The 26,294-nt window shown below is 42.0% G+C and overlaps 1 protein-coding gene across 3 annotated transcripts in view; it reads right to left on the reverse strand.

Moving 5' to 3' along the window:
• GRAMD4 (GRAM domain containing 4) overlaps positions 1 to 26,294 on the reverse strand; it is an 82,270-nt gene that overhangs the window by 34,249 nt on the left and 21,727 nt on the right. For all 3 annotated transcript variants that reach the window (XR_001414294.1, XR_001414293.1, XM_014963752.1), the window contains exons 2-3: positions 22,322 to 22,532; positions 11,810 to 11,930 (exon numbers count right to left, since the gene is read on the reverse strand). Coding sequence is in view for 1 of the 3 variants with exons in the window: in XM_014963752.1 (XP_014819238.1) it covers positions 11,810 to 11,930; positions 22,322 to 22,532 (332 nt within the window). In the remaining 2 variants the exon portion in view is untranslated. The remainder of the gene's footprint in view (positions 1 to 11,809; positions 11,931 to 22,321; positions 22,533 to 26,294) is intronic.

A 26,294-nucleotide genomic window follows, 5' to 3' on the forward strand; every position in this document is an offset into this window, starting at 1 on the left:
GAATGGTTTTTAAGCTCAATCTGAACAATAAATAGTAGAACAGCAGGTATATTTCAAGCTTAAAGAAAACCAGAACAGAAAATACTTGCTAATTCCACTATCGACACAGGAGTTAAGGCTTTATGTCATTTTACAAGATTCATATATTATGTTCTACCCTCCAGCAACCTCTTCTGTTTCTTTTCACACACTGTGTTGTAAATCTTTGATAATCAGATAATTTCGATATCTGAGCCTCTCTGACTCCAATCATTATGTGTTTTGAGAAGGTCTGAAGCCCCAGTGCAAATATTCAGAACTGATAAACTCTCCCCCCTCTGCAGGAGGCCCTTGTGCAGTGTCTCTGATCATTTTATCTGCTGTGCAAGTTAGGTGCTGGTAGATTAACTGTACTCCTGCTGCACTAAGAGGTTTAGGGCACAGAATTAGGAGAGACGGGAAAGAGCTACATGAATCAAGAGGACAGTACAGCATGATGGCTTCCACCATGAGGCTACAGACCGACCTCCACCAAACTGAAAGGAGAGCTGTCATCCCACCACTGATGTTTTGTTAGTGACCACAGAAAGAAGAGTGAGAGAACAGAAAGCACGTTATCCTCCAGCACCTAAAACTGAAATTTATTCCCACGGTTAGGATAGGGAACTTTCACTGCTGCAGCAGGTATTGTCTCCCCTGTAAATAAATTGAAAGATACGGCCATAAGGGCACGCCTATACGTGGAGCATATGTGTGTCCTAATTATGCATCCACAAGGAATTTTAAATCCAACAGGAAAACTGCATTTATAAGTAGCTTATCCTACTTTCAAGGGTTTGCCTTGTTCCAGAACAAGAGCATGCACACAGCTGAGGGGAAACATCTGTTGCACTTCAAATGCACTGGAGCTTGTGCAATATCATGAAGATATCACAAGAAGTTCCAAAGCTTGATAGGGATTTTATCTTCTCAAGACCATTAAAGGGAAAAAAATCTTCATTAAGTACTTTTTTTTTTTTAAAGAGGAAGTGACTATGCATTGTGTACACATAAGAAAACCACAAGTAGTGTAAATTAACCTCAATGCCCTTGAAAGTCTACTCAGATCTTCCAGCTTCCTTAATTCTAGTTGTTCTGATTGCGCTACATCTTGTTCCATTAAAAGCAAAACAAAACCCCCAGAAACTTGACCATTAGGAGGACAAAGTGCCAGAGATGCAGAGTTTCTTTATGCAAAGAGGCAGAGTTAAAGGGTACACAACGAACAAGGTAGAACTCCTATAAAACAAAACAAAAAATACAGCATCTCATCATTAAGGATTGTCGCAGCTTCAGATTTCATGGCATTTCCTAACTTTCAAGCACATGACTTTGCAATTTAAATCCACCCACTGCAACTGCTCTGGCCCCTCCAACCCTTTAAAGCAGCATTTGTTGGTACTTTGGCAGCACTGCGGTCTGGCATTGTAAAACCTCCGTGTTTGGTTAGTTAAATACTTTACATTTGCTAAGCAACAGAGAGGGAGAAAAAAAAAAAAGTGCTCTTCCTTGCTCTTTCCCCTGAAATAATCTACAGTTTGGCCAAGCTGAACTGAACTTTCAGAGGACAGTTTTCTAGCCCTGAGGGCTCCTCCTGTAGAACGAGTGAAGTTGGCTACAAAGAGCAGAGGTCACAGACCCTTGAGAAGAGCCTGTAAGAACATTTCACCATGGTATCTATCTATTGAGCTTTTCAGTTGAGTATCCTGCTTGACGATGAGAACAGACTGCTCCTTGGACTTCATCTTCAGACAGTCAAAATTCAAAGATCCTTCCCCCTCCACACACACAAAAAGATAAAACATAAAAGGACAAGCTTCAGGTCCAAGATTAATCAGCTTCCATAATTTCCCTCCCAGGTACATCAATCTCAGCTCCCTACCTCCTGCTGGGCAAAAAAACTTCAAAATACTACAAGAGGCTCAGTGTACATCTTAACTGGACATGCAGGTGATGTGAGCAACCATAAAGGTGACTTGGTTAGATGGGGAAAATTACTGAACAGAAGAAAACCTCTGCTAAAGTGCTGACAGAGAAAATGCCTGCCAGCCTGGGAGACAGAAGTATCCTTGTGACAAGCAGCTGGACTCTTAGAAGTACACAGCTGGGTACCTAGAAACCAGAGACATCCTGAGATGCCACTAATAAGTGTAAAACCAAGGAACTGTAGCAGCACCTTATCATCTGCAAAGGTGGAAAACAGTCTGGAAAAAGGGGAAAACAATTTGAGAAAGTAAGAATTGGTAACTGTCATTGGCTGTTCTATCTGCAAGAATAGGAAAAGTCTGGAAAAATAAAAATTGCCAAAAGAGAACAGAAAACATCAACATCTATTAGATATGCCAGGTGAAAAGCGGAAATTAACAGCATTTATTGGTTGCTGAAGTGGTGGTGTCCTACATCTGTTTAATTCTCTGTGTTATAAAAATGACTTAACTTTTACCCAAAACAGAGTTTCTCTCTGAGAACTTCCCATGCTGCACATACTTTTCCTTTCCTAATTAGGCTGAACTCTCTGCATAAACTTTCTAAGAGATGTTGGACCCTCTCGGGGGAGAGTTTGGTTTGTCCTTCCACTTCTGCGATGGCTGGGTCCCCCTCTGGGGGTGGCTTCGTCGTCCCCTCTGGGATGATTTGACACCTTCTGAGATCTGTCTAAATAAGCTTACTACTGGTATTATTGTGAACACAGAGAAACATAAGCATATAACTAATCTATCATAAGTATTTCTGCTGCCATATTATTGATAAGTTTGCTTCGTAAGTGGTAAGTTTGTATTAACCTGTAATAATATACACCTACTTGTTTGCTGCCATACTATTGATTGTTGCCAATAATTTATAGCAGCTTTATATATATATATACATATATATTTTCTTTCAAATATATATTCACTTTGTATATTCAGTAGAGAAATATATATATTCAGTAGAGAAATTTAGAGTAAAAAAAAACATGTATTATGGAATCCTACCAACCCAGAGTCACAACCACTATACACCTGCAGGCTGGGTAACCCTTTAGGTTGTGACAGCAGGTGTGACCCTGAAAAAGTGCTTTAAAATCTCTCTGACAAAGTCACCTTGTGTAAAAAAGCAGGACAGTATTGGGATAACAGTGCATTTTTAAAAACGAGAGAAAAAATTGAGAAAAGACAACAATTGTGTTTCAACTACACTAACCTGCACATTATTGCACTGTAAACCCCAGGAGAGCTGAAAGACCACCATCAGCAATTTCAAAAATTACCAAAAAAATGTATCTACATCCGGCTTTCCAGAGTCTTTTATCATCCTTTAGGTGTAAAACAACTGTTCCACCTGTGCTCTAAGGATTGATAATTTAAATTTAAAGACTTAACAATTCAATACATTTAGTCGATACCCTGTAATTGTTAAAAGACAACCTATCCAGCTTTTTGTTGCATCATCCATATCATCAGCCACTAGAGCAACTGAAAAATTGCAGTTTGCTCTCCAGAATACGCAGCTTGTAAGAAAAGTTGTGATAAAAAGCTCTTAAATACCAAAGTATTTATTTCAGGTGACGCTGAAGAGTATCTGAGTAGTATTTAGAAAAGAAGGATGATGCATCAGGCTGGGAAGGCACGGCAGCAGGTTGGATTTCTAATTCAATACCGCATGTGCAGTAAAGCGGATGTCTCCCTTAATACGGGGATTGGAGGTGGATTAGGGAGTCTCCTAGTAGCTATTTTACATAATAGTATTCCTTTGTAGGCCTACAGGTATGCTGCAAAATCCCCTTCTGTAACAAAGTGATCAAAAATAAAATAAAAATCGAAATAGCTAGAGACTGCAGACCACTGTTTCTACCTACCAAATCAGTTTAGTGTTAAATCTAAAGAGATAGTTAAAAACTAGAAATGCCAAAAAGGGTACATGCACTGTCATATTTACGTGGGGAAACACCAGGACTTAACAAGACAGAAATAACCCTTCTACGTCTATGTTAATTATGGCAAATCTCCCTACAACCCTTTGAACATTACCAGAGTTCAAGTATGTTGTTTAATTGGTACTGAACGCACTAAATCCCAATCACACGCCGTCAAACTGGATCTCACCAGCCACACTGATGGAGCGAGACAATGGGAATTTTCTCCATCACATGAGCTACATTTATTGAGTGCACGTCCTTTCCTTCCCTACCCTGTTTTATATAGGCGTTTTGGTAAAGTAGAGAAAGGAAACAGTTAAACAAAAACCTCACGTTTTCACTATAACCTTTCTCCAGCTCAGTCTGGTTTACCTGCACACATCAAAACCCAGAAGTGACCTGTCATATTCTGGAACAGTCATTCCAATTTGCCTTAAAAAAAATCCTAACACAGATTTGGCAGTTAAACAAGCCCTTTTTGGCAATTAAACAATCCCTCTTTTTACTTGGTTTCCATCATTCTGTTGAGCTTCTCTGCTCTTTCAAAGGCAGAAGAGCTCCTGCTCCAGTACTTACAATAAACATAGCTTTTGAGGACTAATTTTTGGGTCTCTTTGCATACACCCACAGGGCAGGGAGCAGCGTGGGCTCCCTCTGCGCTGATAGGCAATAAGCCAGCTCTGATCCAGAAGCAGTGGAGGGAAGGCTGAGGCTGAACCATCATCCTGTTCTCAGTGCAATTAATATTACCCTGGTGCTATTTTCTTCACCTCCATAGCACAGTTTCATGTGAAGTGTTCTTCTACTTCATGTGAGGAGGGAGAGCGATTTACAACGCACATCACATTTGACAAGAACATCTTCCTCTGTGCAAACCGGTCTAGTCTCCTCTCTCACCGTTCCTGGTCGGTCCCACTTCAAGTGGGTGAGGTTAGAAAGAATTAAGATGTCATTACTATGTACAAAATAGTTATGCTAACAACCAATTAGTAACTTTACACATACATATAGTGTTTTCAGCGGATCTTTATTGTATTACAACAGACACAGGATCATATCGCCTCCATTGCAGAAGGCTTCTAAATTAAGCTTCCTGAAAATATGCAAACTATTTTAAAAATCAATAGCTTACAGAGACAGATCCCCTTCTCAAAACATCAAGTGGGAAGTTTTCTATTGCTAGATACACTTTTGCCAGCTTGAGCGTCATGAAAAGTACTGCTGCTCTATGAATTTTCACAAATTTCAGAGCCTAAAAATGCCAGAAAAGTTGCAGAATCCATATAAAATGAAGGGAAATGCAAAAATTTTGCCAATTACTGCAGGAACTGTTTTCACTCCCTGGTTTTGGCAGAAGTGAAACAGGCTGTAAATGTTGAAATACTGTCTGGTTTGGGAAGAGTGACAGGCTCTTCCAAGGCTTTTGTTTTACTAAGCCGAGCAGGGAAGGGCAGGTTCCCCATGACGCTCCCAAAGTCCTCACTCACACAAAGGGATGGGCACAGCAGTGCTGACCGTGGCCCTGCTTGAGCTTCCACAGTGACTCTGCAGTTCACGAAGCCAAGCTGGGCGTGCAAGAAAGGCAGAAGCAGGAGCACACCCCACCTACATAACACGATGTGTGGGCGGCTTCAGTTCCAGCTGGTGGAGGAGCTAAAACAATACATCTCTGGCAGCGCAGTGCTGCTCTTGGGTTCATCAGCTCCACAAAAAGGCGGCGTGATGGCATGTGAGCCTCCTGGGTTGGACCCTCCAGCGCTCTGGCATCTTCATGCCACTGCAGTGGTGGTGGCATTCTTCAACGACAAGCACAGATTGAACAAGGCACTGGGTGCAGAACAAGGACCAGCCCAGGACTCCAGACTGCTGCCACCCTGGGCTGGAGCTTCATCTATTCCCTCTCACCTGGTCTCAGGAACTTTGTGCTCTTGGAATCCAAGTTGAGAGCGAGCAACACTACAACCCATCCTCCATCAGTCAGAGCAGAGTCCTCACAGATGAGAAAAGTCAGTCTGACAGACTCAAACATTCCACAAGTGCTCTAAGTTGCTTACAATTGCCTCTTCCAACAATGTTTCCAGGAAAATGAAGCCAGAGCCTTGGAAGGTTTTTTTGTCCAGGAAGGCTAGACAGGAACTCTGTACACATGGTGCATCATGTAAACATCTCTGGGTATAAGGAAAACTTTTCCCACACCTCTTAAAAAACCTGCTGTAATTTTTGGGAATTCTTCCAGTCAGAAGTCAGACTTATAAAAACTTAAAAAATTTGTTAGTACAAAGCAAGCAAGTGCAGCTCTGGTGAAGAGACAGCTCTGCAGCAAAGCCTGGACACATCTTTTTACTGCAGCTTTTCTGGGTGCCCAAGGGAAACCATCCAAGCAGACTCCCCACCAGTGACCACACACAAACCACAGACCTCTTCAGACGAACTCCACAAACTCAAGGGACACGTGCAATGTCCCAGAAACACCCTGTTAGCATCTAGGAGTCCATGATCTTAAGCTGAAAGAAAGGAAGCTTAGGGGGAGAAGTAAAGGGTGTGAGAAGCCCAGGGCAAGCTCCACTGCCACAGCAGCCTTGGTGCTCACCAGCATCAGCATTGATTTAGGAGCCCACGCTGCAGCGTCAGGATTCCTTGGCCAAGGTTGACCATCTAGCAAGGAATGGCTACTACATCCCACAGCTGGTATTTGGGTGCCTCAGACACACACAGTAACTACTTATTCTCTCACCAGGATCTTCACCTGTGATGTAAATCAACTCTTTATTACACTTTTGAACCAAAGGTGACTACGAGCTGCCACATCAGTAAGACAACAGCAAAACCAATGCAGTGAATCCATTCCTCTGCTCTTCTCTAGCACTGCTACTGTAGGTGTTTGACCCTCACGTCAGGAGAAATTACACCAAGGATGTTCTGCCATAGCTGGTGATTGGACTCTGACTCAGTTTCATAGTCAGTTTGTTGCACTATGGGTGTTTGAGGAGGTATTAGCTTTTCTTTACAGAAAAGGACTTTGTAGTCACAGGTCTTGCTAGTCACAACCACCACCACACACTTCACCTCTAAGGTTTATCGCTTTGTAACACCCCAGATCTGTCTGCAGACCACCTACAGTTTTCTAGAGCTCTACTTTCATGAGGTCTGTATTCTGCTAGGTCGCTCTTCTTACAAAGGATCATTGGGTCGTTTATACCAAAAAGCAGAAGCCAGAGAAAACACTGTGAAGTCAGTCACATACAAGGTCTAAAAAGTCATGTGAGAATGAAGAGTGTGGGGAAGTGGAAGTTCCACTGGGAAAGAAGCATAATCCTGACTTCTTTTGTAATGTCAGTATAAAAAACATAACCAAAACCAGCCATTTCGTAAGCCCCCAGAGACTCCTGCCACAGCCTGCTGTACAGAGTGGAATGCAAAACCCTTGTGGGAGAGGACTTTACTTCCTCCTAGAACTTTTCATCCTCACACGGCATTTCTTTCATTTACCAGTTTATGACTAACCCTCTTCCCCAACAGTCACCTGGCCTGTTTACTTTTAGCTGCTGCTACCACCAGCTCCTCTTCCCTGAGCTGCTAAAATTAGCATTGCAAAAGGTTTAACACACACAAACCATAGGATGCACGTGTGCTTACAAAGCACCGTGTAGCACCAGGACCGGAGCGCTGATACCTGCAAAACTGCCCTCCACAAGGAGGCACAAACAGTAATGGGAAGAAAAACAGAATGTTTACCCCAATGAGGTGCAAACCTAGAAAGATATTGCCTATCATTTTGTTTTACCAAATGCAAGAGCAGCAAGCACGTTATTATTTCTTGGTCAGATGCAACTAGGTTTTGAAATGGAAGCACTACCACCACTACTAACCTTAGCATGTGGATCTAGCTGCCCCAGTTCAGTAGTCGCCTTCCCATCCTGAACCCTCAGCTATCACCAAGGCAGTGTTCACATGCATTAAAAACAAGGTTATAGTACTACACAAAATCCTTTAGAAATGGATGATTCTGATGGAAACAGCTCCAAGACAAAGCTTTCTCCATCCAAGTGCATTCAAGAGGTCCAGCAGACAAAGCTCTCTACACCTCCCCTTCAGCAGGCTTTCAAGCCCCCATCTGCAGGAACCTACCCTGATGCCACAGACTCACCAGACCCAACGTGCACGTTTTCAGCATTCCTGTAATAAGGCTCAGAAGGAGCCATTAGATTACAGAGATTAAGACCATTCCTACACAGACAGGAAAAGCAACTTTAGCCCTTTTGGCTGGAAGAGTCAGCTGATCCCTCCCTTGCTTAAGATGTCATTATCCACGATCCCTTCCTCCACGTGCCTCATCCTCCTGTCACTCCGCAGCTTAAACCCCTCACATTTCCAGTCACATTTTATTTGCATTTACAGCCATACAACACGCTAAGCAATTCCTCTCCACCGCCACTTCTCCGGATGTTTAGATTATCCCTTCGCTAAGGAAGGGATCCATCTGGTATCTTAGAAGAAGATATTTTCCCTTTACAGACAACCAGTTGTCTCCAGTAACTATTTGCTCCAGATTTCCTCTGCAGCTTTTAGAGGCTGCAGTTTGGTTTGGGATGAGTTTCACTGAAAACACTGCTCAGCCAAACTGCACCTTCTACTTGGGCCTGGTAATGGCTGAATGGAGCTTAGAGAAGACTTAGCAGTTTGCTCTTCCTTTAGTCAGGCACTCGCAACTGCAAACCCACACTGACTTATAGGAGTGTTGTCTATCTGTACCTTATATATAATATATAACCAGGAGAAAATCTCTCCTCCTCCTCCTCCTCCACACCTCTACAAATAAGAGGTATGGAAGAGGCAAAAATGAAGTCAGGATCAAGCTGACAATGATTAGAAACTCAACACATTATAAAGAATATCCATAGAACTTTAAATTTCATTTCCCCCACTTATTAGCAGTTGCTTTGATTTCTGCACACCTAGCTGGAGGAAGTGGAGTAGGAGGAAATGACAAACAGTTTATGTAAAAATACAATTCTAGAAAGGTGTCCTTAAGGAATTCCATTATTAAAAATAGTATGCAAATACAGCTGAGTGACTAGCCTTCTTAAAAAAAAAAAATCTATTGCAGCAACAGGATTAAAATAAAAATCAGGCTTTCTTCCAAGGGCAAATTAAAGTAAACAAACTGCACATTTCAAGAACGTTTGTCTGCTCACCATCAGTTCACTTTTGGGAAGAAAAAAATACTGAATCAATTCTAGTACCAAAAAAAAAAACTTAATTCAAAAAGAAGGAGGAAAAAAAAGAAAAGAATACATGGCCCATATCCAAAAAGTGATTTGCTACTTCATTCCAACTGAGAAAAATTTTTTACAATGAGGGTGGTGAGACACCAGCACAGGTTGCCTGGAGAGGTGGTAGATGCCCCATACTTGTAAATATTCAAGGTCAGGTTGACGGGGGCTCTGATCAACCTGGTCTAGTTGCTTATTGCAAGCGGGCTGGATTAGATGACCTTTAAAGGTCCCTCCCAACCCAAACTATTCTACAATTCTATGTATTTCAACCCCAAATTTTGAAGGGGTGGGTGGGTAAGGGATGACTGTTAATGTGCTTCTTTCTCTATCAGTTTATCATTCTTACTCTTGTTTTTATGTACAGAGTTGCACCCAAATTGCCAGGACAAGGCTATAATTGCAGCTAAAGCAAATCTAAGGCTTTGGTAAAGAGCTCTTGCCCTAACAGTACGGGCTGGAGTCACCTGGGACTGACCCACATCACCCAGCTGAACTACCCTGTTGGCTGAACCTCCAACCATCTGCACAAAGTTTACATGAAAGGATGAGCTTCACTATCCCTTTACCCTGAAGTTTGCTACAAAGGTCTGTGCAAAGGAAACAGATTCAGCTAAGAAGTGGTAACATGGTTGATCTGAAGGTTTTCAAACTACAGCATGAATCTAAAAAGTAAATATACTCACAAAAACAAGTGCCCCACATAGTTACTGTAACCACATACTATGGATTGGAAATGGATACAGCAGCTGTGGAAGTGTTTGGGAACCATATCATACATGTCCCAGTTCAAACCAGAAATCAGTTCTGGGAGTCCTACTGTTCCTGTTTCACAGCAGATTACATCAGGAAATCACAAATGTCCCATCTAGTTCTAAGAACAATTTGATAACAGCAGCTAAAGCAATACATCTTTGGGGATGGAAGGAGTACGTGGTAACTCTGTACTGCACAGTTAAATATTAATTCAAATAAATCACTGAAACTGACAAGGTGAGTCAAACAGACCTTTCAGTTTTTGCTTGCTATTCCAATCATGATACCTCTTCCAGATATCAGTGGAAGCTGATAGCAGCTCACTATAAACTCTTGCCCAGTCTCCTTTATCATGCCTCCTTCTCATATACAAGGAAAAAAATATCAAAGAAATCTTGCCAAATGACAAAAAAGTCACAGAAAATTAATTCCAAATCCTTGAGAATATGCTGAAGATAAAACACAGTTCTTGATGTTAAATTATAATCTAGAAATTTAATAGAATCTGTAACCTTGTTATTTCTACATCTTAGAAAATATCTGCAAGCTTTGAACTCATAAAACCAACCCTTATATTCTGAAGTCCAAAAATAATCCATTAAAATGACCCTTTTGGGGAGCAACTGAGCAAGAATTCTCCTTGATTTATTGCAGAGATCTCTACTTTTATCAAGTTAGGAGCATGCTTGTCTCGCATTTTTTCAGTTTTAACTATCCTGTCTTACAAGTCAGCAGCTCGGATCTGCTGAGATAAAATCCCAGAAGTTTTATAGGTACCCCAGCCATGAATGACAAGTTTGTCTCAAATATACATATATACACATACACAAAACCAAACAAGTAACACTTGAAATCTACAGATACTCTTATTTCTTACACCACTTACCAGTAATTCATATACTGTTAAGACACATGTGCTTTAAGACATATTACTTAGAATTATTCAGGTTGAAAAACACCCTTGGCATCGAGTCCAACCATCAACCCTACTCTACAAAGTTCTCCCCTACACCATATCCCCCAGCCCCACATCTAAATGACTCTTAAACACATTCAGGGATGGTGACTCAACCACCTCCCTGGGCAGCCTATTCCAGTGTTTGACCACTCTTTCTGTGAAGAATTGTTTCCCAATGTCCAGTCTAAACCTACCCTGTTGCAGCTTTAAGCCGTTCCCTCTTGTTCTATCACTAATTACCTGTGAGAAAAGACCAGCACCAACCTCTCTACAATGTCCTTTCAAGTAGTTGTAGAGAGTGATGAGGTCTCCCCTCAGCCTCCTCTTCCTCAAACTAAACAGTCCCAGCTCCTTCAATCGCTCTTTGTACGATTTGTTCTCCAGACCCTTCACCAGCTTCGTTGCCCTCCCCTGCACCCACTCCAGCACCTCGATATCTCTCTTGGATTGAGGTGCCCAAAACTGGACGCAATACTCAAGGTATGGCCTCACCAGTGCTGAGTACTTGCTGAAACAGCTGCCGAGGAAACACATTGGTCACCCCTTAAGAAATCTCTTCCTTCTATACAATTACGACTGATTAAAAAACACCAATTGCAACCACATTAAGGTTAATTCTAAAATAAGCCGAAGATGGACTTCAACTAAGCAGCTTTTGTCACGTAGTGAGGTATGTTCTGAGGAATGCAATGAGGAAAAAAATATCCAAGTGACACAGAAACCTTGGGAATGCTTTTAAGTTCCTCCTAGAGAAGTGTCAGCCCACGTGCTAGCTGCACATCAGCCCACATGCCATCCACACATCAGCCCACCTCAAAATTCAGACGCCAGCTCGGCAGTTTAGAGAAGCCTTATTTCAGCAGGCTTAAGCCATGCCTTTCCACACAGCATTAATTTTATACTTACGTAAAAAGTGTTTTTCCAGTAAGGCTATTTCCAGGTGACCTTTGATCTCATTCAGTCTGTCAGATTCCGTTCTGTTAAAATCCTGAACTCCTGAAGCCATGATGATGGTCCCTGGACCAGCCTATAAGAAAGCAAGAACACAATGACAGCTCAGAGGCACAGGGGTTTTTTTTGTCATTTATATACATCAACTTTCTTCTGGGCCACCAAAGAAAACAGCCACATGAGAAACTTGCAAGTATCAACAACTCTGCATGCCTCTTATTCAGCATTAAATTACCACAATAAATGAATGAAAGCTAATCAAATGCACAGCATCTCCCATGTGAGTTTACAGAATGCACTTCTGCAGAGCTCAGAGACATAAAACAAAGATCTTTCATTTCCTCCCCCCCCTTATCAGTTCTGCTGCATCATCATTTAGCCTTTCTTCTGCTAATTTAAAAGGCTATTTATACTATCCCTCCCCTTTTCCCACTCAATGAGTGGTCATTACAACACACTTGACACATGAAATTGTGAAGCTAGCAAAAGTAATACTCTTCTAGATATTCACACAGTTTTCAAAACACATATTGTGTATTTTAATATCCATTTATGGAATGTGTAATACTGAAGACTGCAGTTTCTCTGCAAGGAAGTTCAGCACAAGGGTCCCCTGCTCCCCCACCTCCAGCACAGCCCAGTTACTGCTGAAGGATGTGGCTGGTCCCCAGAAGCTCATCCTGGCAGGCCAGGAGAGGGGGAAGTCAGGAGACTGTGTGTCTTGACCGATTTACCAGCACCTCGAATGAACTCAGCACCAGAAATACTGCAGAATGCAAGAATTAAAGTGCAACTTAGCTCAGAACAGCATTGACAACAGCCACCTCCACAAACGGATTACAGAAAACCTCCAAGCCCATGCACCAGAAGGCAGGTGATGAGGTCCTTCTCTCATAAAGTGGGCATTTTCAGACAGCAAGAGAAAGGGTGGGTGACTGCATCTCCTGATGCTCTCTGTGTGCAGTCCCCCCCAGGTACAGTCTGCCAACCAGAATTACAGGAGCTTCTCCAACAGCTTATATTCAAAAGTGCTACGTTACAGAAGCCTACATCTACAAAATGATTTCAAGATAAAAAGGGATTTGTTTACTTATCCTAACCATTTTCGCACCCCTTGTTTGAGCTCTGAAAACATACAGGAACTGTATTGCTTTCAAAAGTCAGCTTGCACACACATTTAAGCATGACAGTTTAAATTATATACATATATAAACCCAACTGATCTACAAGAGAGTTAATTAAAAGACATTTTCTATGTTTTAGGAAAGATGTGCAGAAATCTCACTGATGGCAAAGTACTTTCACTGTTGGGAATGATTCGCACTCTTAAAATAAAACAGTGCGGAGATACCTATTAAACATCTGTTTTCTTGCTTGAGCTAAACTGACGCTGAGTTTAAGCCTCTGAATTTGTCTATACGGGCAAATTAGCACTCTGTAGGCATTTAGTGCATGGCTTTTACCTGGCACCAAGTCCCCACCTGGGCTTGCTCAATACAGCACCAGGCAGAGATGCTATTTCCAGTCCTGAAAGCAGCAGTTACACCCACACCACCCTCTGCCAACGCTGCTGGCCCCGATGCCCAGCAGACGCCGTCAGCTCAGCAGCAGCCGGTGCTGCTTCACATTCTGGGGCCAGGACAAACCAGGGCACAGCAGAGACGGACAGAGCCCAGGGCAGCCCTCAGACAGGGAGCCGTACCGCATCCTCATCCTCCTCCCCGTGCTCTAGACGTCCCCTTCACACCTGCCTTTAGCCAGGGAGATGCCATACAACGTGCCATTTGCAACCACTCTGGCCACTGCTGAAGAGTAACAGCCCTCTGTTTGCAGATGAGATGGCAATTAACCTCTGCGCTGATTTCTTATCTATAATATGTCATATTTCTTTATGCCAGAAGATTTAGTGCTATCACTTGCCAGACACCTGGAGAGCCCCTAGGAGGAAGGTGTGGCTGAAGTCGAACAGCAGCACCTTTAAAATGTGATCTACAGACAGGGAAAAGGAAAGGGTTATTAAAACACAGCAATCTGCCCAGGCATTACAGCATGGCTTTCTGTACCTGGGACAAAGGGACAATCTCTGCTCAGGAGTTCATACAGAGCTGTCTAAAGAAACAGTGCTGCTGCTTAAAAATAAACAAACAAATAAATAAAATCACGTACAGGTCAAAGAGCAAGATGCTGTACTCATCAGGAACGCTCCCAGGCTCTGAGCATGTATCGGGTCTGCATGGAAAGGTTTTGGTAGCAGAGGGGCTACAGGGTGGTTTCTCTGAAAAGCTGCTAGAAGCTTCCCCTGTGGCCAATAAAGCCAATGCCAGCCAGCTCCAAGAGGGAACCACCACTGGCCAAGGCTGAGCCCATCAGTGATGGCAGTAGTGCCTCTGGGATAACATATTTAAGAAGGGGGAAAAAGCCTGCAACAGAGAGAAGAATAAGAATATGAGAGAGAGAAACAACCCTGCAGACACTGAGGTCAGAGAAGAAGGAGAAGGAGTTGCTCCAGATGCCGGAACAGAGATTCCCCTGTAGCCTGTGGTGAAGACTACAGTGAGGCAGGCTGTGTCCTGCGGCCCATGGAGGTTAACACTGGAGCAGATATCCACCTGCAGCCCATGGAAGACCCCATGCCAGAGCAGGTAGATGCCCAGAGGCAGCTGTGACCCCATAGAGAGCCCATGCTGGAGCAGGCTTCTGGCAGGACCTGTGGAGAGAGAAGCCCATGCTGGAGCAGGTTTGCTGGCAGGACTTGTGATGCTGTGGGGGACCCACGCTGGAGCAGTCCATGCCTCAAGGACTGCACCCTGTGGAAAGGGCATACACGGAAGCAGTTTGTGAAGAACTGCACCCCGTGGGAGGGACCCATTCTGGAGAACTTTGTGGAGGTCTGTCTCCCATGTGAGGGACCCCACGCTGGAACAGGGGAAGAGTGTGAGGGGGAAGGAGCGGCAGAGATACGATGAACCGGCCATAACCCAAGACAGTACCTGGCTCCTGCCCAACCAGTCCTTGGTCCCCAACCCCATGTGCTGTGGTAGGAAGAGGAACACAGAGACTGAGGTGAGGGGGAAGAGGAAGAAGAAAGAGACTAGCAAATACTTAAGCATATTCAAGTTTTCATCCTCACTGAAGATACTCAAGGTATTTTACCAAGAGATGAGCTACATTTCAGAAAAACATCTAGAGAACCAGCTCCACTTTTGCTTCTTCAGAGACTTTAAGTCATTAATTAAAGCCTAGGATACCTTGACTATGCCTCTTAGGAAGCAGGAAAAAGCAAAAGATGCCTAGGATGGGGGACTGAGTGATATGAGTGAGCAGAAGTTTTTCCTGAAAGGTTCCAAATGTGTGTTTCTGCTAAAACTTTAGACCAAAGAAGTCTGACATTAGCTAATGGGTTAAAAACCAGCAGGTACATATCATTAAACTAACCCTAAAAGGTTACAATGACCTTCTAAGTTAAAGAAAAAAGAAAAAAAACCAAACATCCACTAAGTTAAAACATAAGGCTGCTTGCTAAAAATAGTAGGAGCAAGACAGTCAAATTATCATAGAACAACAAAATGGTTTAACCAGAGTACTAAGATACAGTTACAAAAGTTTGGTGGAAAACAAAGCACACAGTCTCCAAAATCAGTGACACCATAACTTATTAATGAATACAAGTTAGAAGTATTCAGAAAACTGAGCATGTCCAGGACAGTGATATGGGAGACGTTCATGCAGATGCTCCTTTTGTCCCAGAAGACTTTTTCAAAAATTCAAAAAGTACCTCTGTCTGAAACGAACATAACTGACTTGACTCACAAGTAAACAGAACAATTATCTTGTATTAATTCCAGCGTTAATTGGGTAATGCTTCTTTCTTCTGCTTCCTCTGCAGGCTGGTGGTGGGACTCGGGCTGGATTAACTACACTTTTAACTTAAATACAGATGTCCTTTCTTGCTTCTGACTCACAGTAAAAGCCTTGAAGGCTTCCACAGATTTCTGCTTTTCCTTCTGCCTCTCTAGCTTTGACAGTATTTGACACAGCAGCCCTCGTAAAATGTTGGCAATCACTACTACTTAGCGAAGACCGCTCACAAGGGCTGGCAGTGCCTAGGAAGGCAGGAAAATGCCAGAGTTGAGTGTGCAGAGTCAGAGCCAGAGGGGTTAAAGGAAGATTTCTGATGACGACAGACTGCCTCTAACCCACCATCAGAGTTCAGAGTTGCTGCTCCAAGCCACATCCAGCTCCGGAACTGAAAAACCACAGCTACCCACAGATGTGTTTTTCAAGCCATCTGTAGTTCAGGCTTTTCATAACAGCACCTCCCAACCTGAGAGCTCTCTGCCTTCCCTCCCAAACCCCCTTCATCCTTCGAACCCTGGAATTTGGCCCACGCATTCAGCACTGACACCACGTTCACCATACAGCCAGGGAAAAGGTATAAGTCACTTCTATAACCGGGCAGATGCGGATCTGTCCTCTCCATCTGCAGCACATCTTCAGCATCACACAGAAATGTAACTGGCTGTCATGGTTTTGACCAGATTGACCAACCAGAACGACAGATGATCCCTCCTCCCTGCCCCCCCCAGAGGAAAAGAGAGGAGAGGAAGAGAAAAAAAGAGATCTATGAGTTTAGAAAAAACTAAGCTACTTTAATGAAAATATAAAGAAATTAAAAAATAATAAATAATAATAAGAAAAAGGAAAAGGAAAAAAAAAAAAGTATACAGTATATACAAAACCGTATCAAGCTCCCAGCATGATGATCACATCGCCAGCAGGCACAGAGGGAAGTCACAGGCTGGACTTGGTGATGGACAGGAGCAGGATTCTGGATCTGGAATGGTCAGATCTGGATCAAAGGCAGACAAACAGACAGGGTCCTCCTCGGATGTCAGCCATTGCAGGAAGAGAGTTGACCCTTTGATCCCTCAGGTTTTATACTGAGCATGATGCAGATGGGATGGAATACCCTGTTGGTCAGTTTTGGGTCACCTGTCCTGTCCGTTCCTCCCTATAGGTGGGACCCCTCTACGCTTTTCTGCTTCCAACCCTCCAATGGGGCAAATAACAAATTTGCCTGACCTTGGTTGTTATAGCAATAAGTCTAAGCAAGGGCCTGTCTGCATACCACTCCTTGGTATAATCAGGTCTTATCACTGTGAAAGTGAACAGTTTCTGAACAATATGCTGTTAATTTCAAAGTTTACTTAGTTAGAAGAGGCCCAGCTGAAAAAGTAAAATTACTGAACAGAAAATCAGTTCTGTTTTACCTCATATCAGGACACTGGCCAACTCCCTCCTTTTCTTTTACTTGCAGAACATTATAGGTAGATTATTTTTCTCTAGGAACATCTAACAAAAAACACTGGTCTCATTTCCAAATTTGTAATTAACTTAGAGAGGAGCAGTTCTCAAACATAGAGGATGGGGAGCAGCAATGACACGGTGTGCTGAGCCCAGGGGCACACAACCACCCATCCAAATCACTCCTCAGGGCCCGGCGGTGGCCAGGCAGAGGGAAGAGGCAGCTTAAAATTCAAAAATTTACCTTACATTCATCTGAGCAGCAAAGTTGGGGGAAAAAGTCAGGTAGGGCCTGTAGTGACAGGACAAGGGGTAATGTTTTTAAATTAAAGAAAGGCAGATTCAGACTAGACAGAGGAAGACTTTTATTGCACCAAGGGTGGCAAAACACTCAAACAGGTTTCCCATCCCTGAACATTCAAGGTCAGGTTGGAGGGGACTCTGAACAATCTGATCTAGTTGAAGGTGTCCCTGCTTCTTGCAGGGGGGTTGGACTAGATGACCTTTAAAGGTCCCTTCCCACCCAAAGTGTTCTGTGATTCTTCAGTAATACACCAAACTACAGATCTTGTCTTGAGAGGTCATAGTCTCCTGAGTTTCTCAATTGACACTTCGTGGGCATTTTCTCACTTCAAATTACAAAAGGGTTCCCAGTGGCTGCTGCATTTACCTGCTGTAAGGAAAGGGAAAACCCAACAACTCTGCTCAAGAATCAAAGCATCTACATGAATAGTTAATCCTTGGTAGCAATTCTGGGAATCATACCCATATTGGCAAGCTCCTAAAACACAGCTATATTTTACATAAATTTTAAAAAATCTAGAGCTAACCAGGTTTAGAAACTTTAATATCTTAACTGTAATGTTTGCATCATGCTTTATGGTGCTTTTTTATAAGCATTATGCTTTCTACCTTCCAATCATTATAAATGAGGTGACTGATACAGAAGTGTTTAAAGTTTTAATTGACATGTTTCAGGAAAAGCCAAACTGTACTGGAACAGCAATTAAATTAATGTTTTCTGTACCACAATAACTCAAATTTAATCCTAGCGCACTGGCGGGAACTTGCGTAAGTAGATTAGACTGCTTTCAGTACAATATGTCAGGTACGAGAGTGCTTTGATTTGCAGTGCTCATTGCCAGGTTAGTGTAGAACCTCCACCAGTTTAAACACTAATTTATTCTTTTTCCCCTCTGCTGAAGGGGATGTCATCCCCCTCCGCACTGAGTTAATTCATATACCTGTACATAGTGCTGAACGTTTCTTCCCTTTTATAAAAACAGGACATTTCTCACATTAAGAGTACATAAATGCATCTATAGCACAAAATTATGAGACGTAAGTTAAAATGAGGCAGATCAAGCCAGAATTGGCAAATACAAGGGCAAGCTATGACTTTCAGGGTGCAGTTCCTATCCCTGAACATTTGCATCTTATCAAACCAAGGTGCTGGAGCAATGTTCTAAACCTTTCTTAGGTGCTGAATTGTGATCTAGCAGGAAAGAACCCATGTTGCATCTACAGAATAGGAAACCACGATGGCATTGAACAAAGGTGACTTTAATTACCAAGCCAGCAACATTACCTGAATTGCCAATGTCACAACAAGAGAAGCGCTAATATATTCACTATTAGGAAGTAGGAATGGACCAGGTTACCCCTCTACCTATTTCGTGCTTGTGGTGGTTTTACAAAACAATGCAGAAATAACAGTGCTGCACACAGTGCTGTATGTCCTTCCCTTTGAAAAAAAAAACAACAGTCAGCCACCTATGGTAAAGAGGGAGGGAGGGAGGAAGAAATCTGGGAAGCCATTGAGGAACTGGGAAATGCTTAGCAAAGATTTAATTTGTTAACCAACACAGCTGTCTTGGCAATAATCTGATCACAGTGCCCAAGTACCCACAGAGACCTTAGAAAGTACCTGCCACCCACAAGATAGCTGGTAGTCAGGGCACTTAAATGAGGGAGGGAAAAGTACCTACACGAGCAAAGAGCCAGCCTCTAAGTTAAGACCAAACTAGTTCAAATTAAGACATCTTTTGAACAAAATGTCTCAGAAACCACCGAGGAGAATTCAAAGGAAAATAACAAATCCTTCCAACCCCAGGGCTCTCCTACCAGGAGGAAGGAAGCAGCGTGCTTTATCCAAACCGAGTCAGGATGTTTATTACTGAACTAAACAGGTAAAGTTCAGAGTTTTAAGACAGAGAATATAAGATGACCTCATCTGGCCATCCTTTCTGTTCTTTCACAGGGTGTAAATTTTGCATGTGCTACTTCAGTAAGACATGTGAAGTGTTGGGACCAAGTCCCACTGCTGTACCTGTGGCCTGGGACTGAACGTTCACTTCCCTCGTTAGGGGTGTGCAACAGAGGATGCTCTTTGCAGATGGTCAGGGCTCGGCAATCACAAGCATTTACAACAAGGCTTTTTACTCTGAAACCCCCATTTGTGGCAAGTTTTTGCATACGCCTGTCAAGTTCAGACACATACATAATGAAGAGGCACCTAATGTGCACATTTCTAAGTGCACTACATACCCTTGAGGCACAGCAAAGAAGGGCCTTTCATTCATATGACTGTGCTGTACTGCTCTAGCAGACAGAGATAATTTTTTAATGGCTCCGTAATGATTAATACACCAGACTAAAGCAGGGGGGAGGGGGAAGCAGGGAGGGGTAGAGATGAAGCCTTTGTTAAGGGAACGGCTGACAGCAGAGTCAGAGACATCTGTGTATTGAAGATGCAGATAAGGGGACCAGGACTCAAATTTTGCATGTCTATGCTCAGTTCCAAGCCACCAATCTTGCTCTTTCAAGCTCATCAGTTCTGTACTCAGATTTTAAAAGAAACAGCGAAGCAACAGAAGTGGAAGCACAGTACAACTCACAGTTATCTGAAAAGACACGCAGCCTAAGATTATGCACAAGACTTGCATTCACTTCAGCATGCTTTCAACAGTTCCTTAAAGGTATAAAACAAGAAGAAATCAACAAGACTTGGTCTTCTCATGAACGGTGTAATAAAAGTATAATGCTAAGCTGCTTACAGAGCCTATAAAAAAAAACATTCCTGTATAAGCAATTTAAGATTGAGTTTTAGTCACTGAATCAAAAATAATTCAGGTGCAACTCAAGCATCTGATGTCTATATGAAACAGAGACATTCAGAATTCCTCTGTTCACAATCTCAGCTACTATTTTAATATTGATTTAAACATACAAGCATTACTTCCTTTACTCCTGGCACCTCCGCAGCACAGGGAATTATTCCTTCTCCCCCCATTTTATGGATAGGCAGCAGCACTTAATGGGACAGATGTCTGTGAGGGCTAAGAGCTAATCCCCAAACTTCCCATCTGAAATTTATCCCTTACACGTGAGATCACTTTCCTCATAGAAGTTTGCTTATTTTGCTAGTATCTGTGACACAGCTGCTGCTCTTAGGCTGTTCCAGCATCACACTGGTTTTGCGACTCCTAAACATCACAAGCAAAGCAAAACAAGTCATCTGATGCTGTTGCTGCTTCCTCTCCCTTTCTGTTTTTAAACTATATTCAACTGTATCCCAAGGACTGAGATCATGATAACCTACATAACACTAATCAGCCAGAAAGCAAAGTGCTTCTCTTCAAACTACCTTCTCAGCACACAGAGCTAAACAATTTCAGAAAATGGAGATCATCACCCCAGATGCGCAGCTCTAAGACTTTGTAACTAGTCAAAACTGTAGGTTTACCTCATTACTCCCTCAGCCATACCATCTTGTAACTACTGTCCTCCTAAAGAAACACAGAAAACTGTATCTAGGGTGTAAGATGGATCTTTCTGGAGTCTCTAGCTCTGCCATCCAGATCCTTCTGATTAGATACAAAGGGTATTCCCTTTAAATAAATACAACGCCTTATGTTTAATGAAAACAGACCAGTATTTGCCCGTAACAAACTCAGACAATACCATGTTCTAATGGCAGAAGGACAGATTAGTCCCAGTATACACAATATCTACTGTCTTAACAAATGACAGATGCCTTCAGCAGAACAAGAGCAAAGGCAAGGCATTTAAAAGACCTTCCTTGTCTAAGGAGCTTGAGGATTTGCATACAATAGACTTTTTGTGACAGAAAAATGCTCTGTCATTACCACTTGTTTGTTCCATGATGACAAAGAAGAAAAAAAAAATCTGGCAAAAGAGCTCAATATAAGGAGGATTGTATGTGACACCATACAAACCCACTTTAATTTAAAAAACCTAATAGCTACAGAACAGGATACAAGCTGCCAACCCCGAAGGAGATGCTTAAGCATATAGAGTTTTCAATCTTTTAGTTTAAAATCTGTGGTGAGCAAGACCTGTGTTGCTATAAATGAGCTTTCAGACAACAACTTGATCACATTTGGGGGACAAAACCTGCACAGTGAGTTTCCAAGTACAGTGGTACAAATCCTGACTTCCAAGTCACACTCTAGAAAACAGTCAAATGGACAAATTGTAATTTAGATTGTGGCATTCCAAGTTCAAGGATCCACAGCCACACTTAAAAAGCAGGATTATTTTTTTCTTTTAACGATTATTTAACTTTGCCTGAAATGGTGTCTTTTAAAAAGGTAGGTCTGCTTCAGTACTTCTGTTTACAAGCATGAAAAAGCTTTCATACCTGAAGAATCCTGCATAGGTTTAAACCAGCTCTGTAGCACAGAAGCATTACTGGATACAACACTGCAGCAAAGAACAAGGTGGTGTGACCCTCTAACTCTAATGAAGCCACCAGAAGTCTTATCCCTACAGTCTTGGCCAGTGACATTTGAGTAGATCTGAGCTTCTCAGACTGAAAAGAAGTCTTTCCTTCACATCTGTTCATCAGTAATTCAAAAAAACAAATATGAACCAGACAGCATTCAGAAGCACATACAAGGTCAACAAACCCATCAACCCACATCATCTAAAATCAATAGTAGGTACAGGGAACCCTAATAACAACAAATTAATTTGATCTCTCCACAAAATGGAAGGCTATTACTAGATGCTTACTTCCTAGTCCACACGTGTTCAAGCCTTAAATCCAAAATATAGGGTCAAGGAATCATTAACTTCTGTTATTGTTCTGCCAACTATATAACATAACATAATATAATGAAAATTAAATCAAGTACTTACAGGGTCTCTCAGCTCTTCATTGTCTCGAGTTGACGTTCGAGGTATTTTCACCGGGATTTCATCTCCACATTCAGTGTCTGAAGCATTTGGAGACTCTGCTAAATCAAGGAACTCATCTCTCTTGTGACCTCTGAACCTTATTTTGTCCAACTTCTTTAGCATGTTCAGCACTGCACTCTTCTGCTTTACCTTAACATGACGGTTGGAGTCTCTGCAAGAAACAAAACACCAAGAGTACTTTAGAAAGCTTGCAATAAATCTGAATACGTGCATTCTAATCACTAACTACTTCTAACCACCTTTCAAGGGCCTTCCTGCTGCTGGAGGAAAAACATGCTCCAGATTAGCTTTTTAACAGGCATTTTTTTTCCACAGTGTAACAGATGCATGGTTTGGTTTTCAGTAGTTGATGATTTACCATCTTCCCACACTATTATGGCCTCCTTCTCATGGCTATTTTTAAAGCGAGTCAGGATGGGCACAAGCTAACAACCTGCACTCCAAAGAAAGATTAGCAAGTCAATTTCTAACAGGTTACATGAAACAAAAGTTTAGCTGGTAAGACCACATTCTCCAACTTGCTGATACATCTAATCAAAGACACGAAAATCCACTAAGCTTCACAACCCATCTTTAAATTCCCAGAAAAACTGGAGCAAGAGGCTGTTGTTTCTCCCTGCTGCTTCAGGCTAAGGAAACAGAAAATAATAATGGTTTATTGAAGAAAGCCACCAGACAGATCCATGCAGAACATCCCATCAAAAACTAGAGATTGTTGAAAATCAACCATAAACTGCATTCAAACTCACTGCCAAGATCCCTGAAATTACCACTACTGATACTCTTGTTTACCTTTCGCTAGATCTCTATCACTCCCTTTGAGATGCAAAGGAGAATCACTTCATTAGTGAAGCTTTCACATTTATGTTTTTTTTCCAACTAGCATGACCAAAAACTTTACTGGAAGAGAAACAATGCAGCCGGTATTTTTGCTGAACGTGCAGGTGTCATAGAATCAGGAGGAATGAGAAATGGCCAGGACATTTCACTTCCAGAGACAGTATTTGACATGAGCAATACTTAAATTATAAATCACAAATCGTACTGGGAGAAGTACTTTGCTTTTCAAGAGACAATAGAAGAAAGCTTAATTAATGTACGTAAACTCACTGTAATGGTAGCTTTCCAAGACACTGCACTGTATCATTTCTGATTTAAACCAGACCTGCCAAATCTGTCCAATTCAATGCTCTACACATATCACACGGTACCAAAAGTGTACAATCTCCATCTTTTAAAAAAAAAAAAAAATTAGTTCCTTGGTCCTGCTACTCTAGCAAGGTACTGCTCTGGCAGTTTATAATGAAGCAGCCACAATTTTCTCTCCTATAAACTCTGCTCCTCAGCTCAGAGCGTTCCATTTGTGTGGTGCCGCAACGCTCTCCCAAATGGACTTCTGCAGTGCTAAAAATTTATTTTGAGACATTTGTTCCTGCAACTAACCTTTTTTTTTTTTTTTTTTCCTTTGGTCAATGTTGCCCTTCCCTTCATTAAAAAAATATGCTTAGTTTCATGGCACATCACCCCAGGCACTGGTGTGAGATGAAAAAACAAAGGTAGATCTAGACATGTGTCACTTCAGGCATATAAATAACGAGCAAGAAGGAAGAGCCTTTTGCCACTGGCTCCCACAGCCTTTGCACTTGAGGCAATTCTCACCTCCTAACACAAACTTCTTTTCAACAGAGCTCTTCGTCTTTCCCTAGGGATTCTCCACTTACCCTAACACTTTTGCAGTGACCATTCACACCAAGTTGGGACCAGACCGTCCACTTCAAAATCTGCCTTACTTTGCACCTCTGCCAAGGTTTATCAGCACCCTTCACATAAACACAGAAGTTTGAAACCAATACAAATCCCCTACAGTGCAGCTGGAAAAAAAGAAACCCACAAAACTCTTCCTTTATCAGAGATGCTTAAAGTTGCAGCCCTGTGTTTAATATTTTGCTTAAAGAGAATCACTTGCGGTAGATCACACCAAGGTTATTTTCTATGAAGAGCTTTTCTTTGAAATTCTATTACTTGTCAAAGCTAAGTTTAAAATAGAAACACTTCTTGCTCATTCATTGACTATTTGATGAAGAAACTTGTCAGCTATCACATCCAGAAATATCTCCAGGCCCTACTATTAATAGCTACTAGAGAACAAATGCTATCAGGGAAGTTTAAACCTCTGATAAGCACCAGCACAGTTGTATCATGCTTCCTTCCATCTCAAAGATCTCCATCTATGTTCAACCAGTTTTACATACCATGTAACTCACACCTACAGCAAAGCAGTTGTAAACCAAACCCCATTTGTTTGTCATCCATGCTGTCACTGCTAACGATACAGCTATATAAAGAAATAATAAAAATGGTAGAGTGCTCTCCCTCTTCTGGTCGGCACCCATCAGCCCACACCAGTGGAGGACACACATGCATCCCAAGCCTTCTCCATCCCTCTTATGGATAGAGCAGTCAACTCAAGACTGCAGACCTGTGCAGAATCAGAAGTCCCCAGCATTCTCCTGTTAAAGCCACATTTGTCCACTGCTCCCCAAATACCAGGGCTGGATCTGGACCTCTTTTTATAGCCTGGCATATACAGTACTTCAATGGACAACAATCCAAGATCAGTTTTCCCCTTAGAATGGATTCCCATTCAGTTACCTCACAAAAGAAGCAAGAAGCAACTAAAAAATCTCAAGACAAAGTAAACTCTATACTCTTCAAGCTTTGTCTTCAGGCAACGAAGAATGAGAGAACCCAGGAGGTGGGTGAAAACCCACCCCAAGCAGATACACTGCTGGGCCTTTTCAGTATCCCAGACAGTCTGGGAACACCAAGCTCTAAACTCCAGCCTCCTCCTAGGACAGTTCAAGCGTTTTAGCCTCAGTCGCAGAATAACCTGCCCAAGAGATGCACCCCTGAACACATCTATGGTATTTTTACTAGTAAAACTGATCTATCTACTCTTAAGTATGTTGCTACCTGGTCTTTTAAAAATGCAAACCTTTCTTTAAAACACCAACAGACCACTCCACTGAACAGAGTCAGCTTAAATACTCTAACACAGAGACAAGCAAAAAGATATGCCATCGGTACAACTACTTTTTAAAGTATTATTCAGTAGGTTGACCATTAAAAGAGGAAATAGTAAAGAATCAGGTTCCTAGACATTTTTTAAGTGCTTTAAGTACAAGAAGCTGTTATATAAAAATATCTTCTCAGTTATAATTTAAAAATAATAAGATCACTTTGTCTAAAAATTGAGTGCACCAGGCTCCCAGATTGCTTACAGTTACATTAGATTACCCTAAGCAAAAACCTGAGCTTGCCAACAAGCTCCTATAGAAACTCATTATCTGGCCTCCAGCCAAATGCGCGATCTAAGACAGGCTTTTTATGTCAGCAGCCTGTTCTTGCAACCAGCAACTTCTTTCTTTTTTTTTAGATAAAGATCAATAAATATGGTGACTTTTCAGCAGTTTCAAGCTTACTAACAAAAAAAAAAAAAAGAAAAAGGCTTCTCAGAGACTTTCTATTCCAAGTGGCTCAGGTCAAATTTATATAAGCTTGAGGAAACTTTTGTAAATTGTAAAATATAGACCAGAATCTTACCTAGCATTAGCGCTATTCTAAAACACGGTAACTAAATATAAAAAACACTTGCTTTACCATCATCAGTATTCATTGCCTCACAGACTTTCTATTCCAAGTGGCTCAGGTCAAATTTATATAAGCTTGAGGAAACTTTTGTAAATTGTAAAATATAGACCAGAATCTTACCTAGCATTAGCGCTATTCTAAAACACGGTAACTAAATATAAAAAACACTTGCTTTACCATCATCAGTATTCATTGCCTCACCTTCTCCCATCTACCCATCCACATCCCAGCCTCAACTGCTTTGGCTCCAAGTTCCAGGCTG

Source organism: Calidris pugnax, unplaced genomic scaffold (genome assembly GCF_001431845.1).
Source record: "Calidris pugnax isolate Ruff unplaced genomic scaffold, ASM143184v1 scaffold44, whole genome shotgun sequence".
NCBI classification, from domain to species: Eukaryota; Metazoa; Chordata; class Aves; order Charadriiformes; family Scolopacidae; genus Calidris; species Calidris pugnax.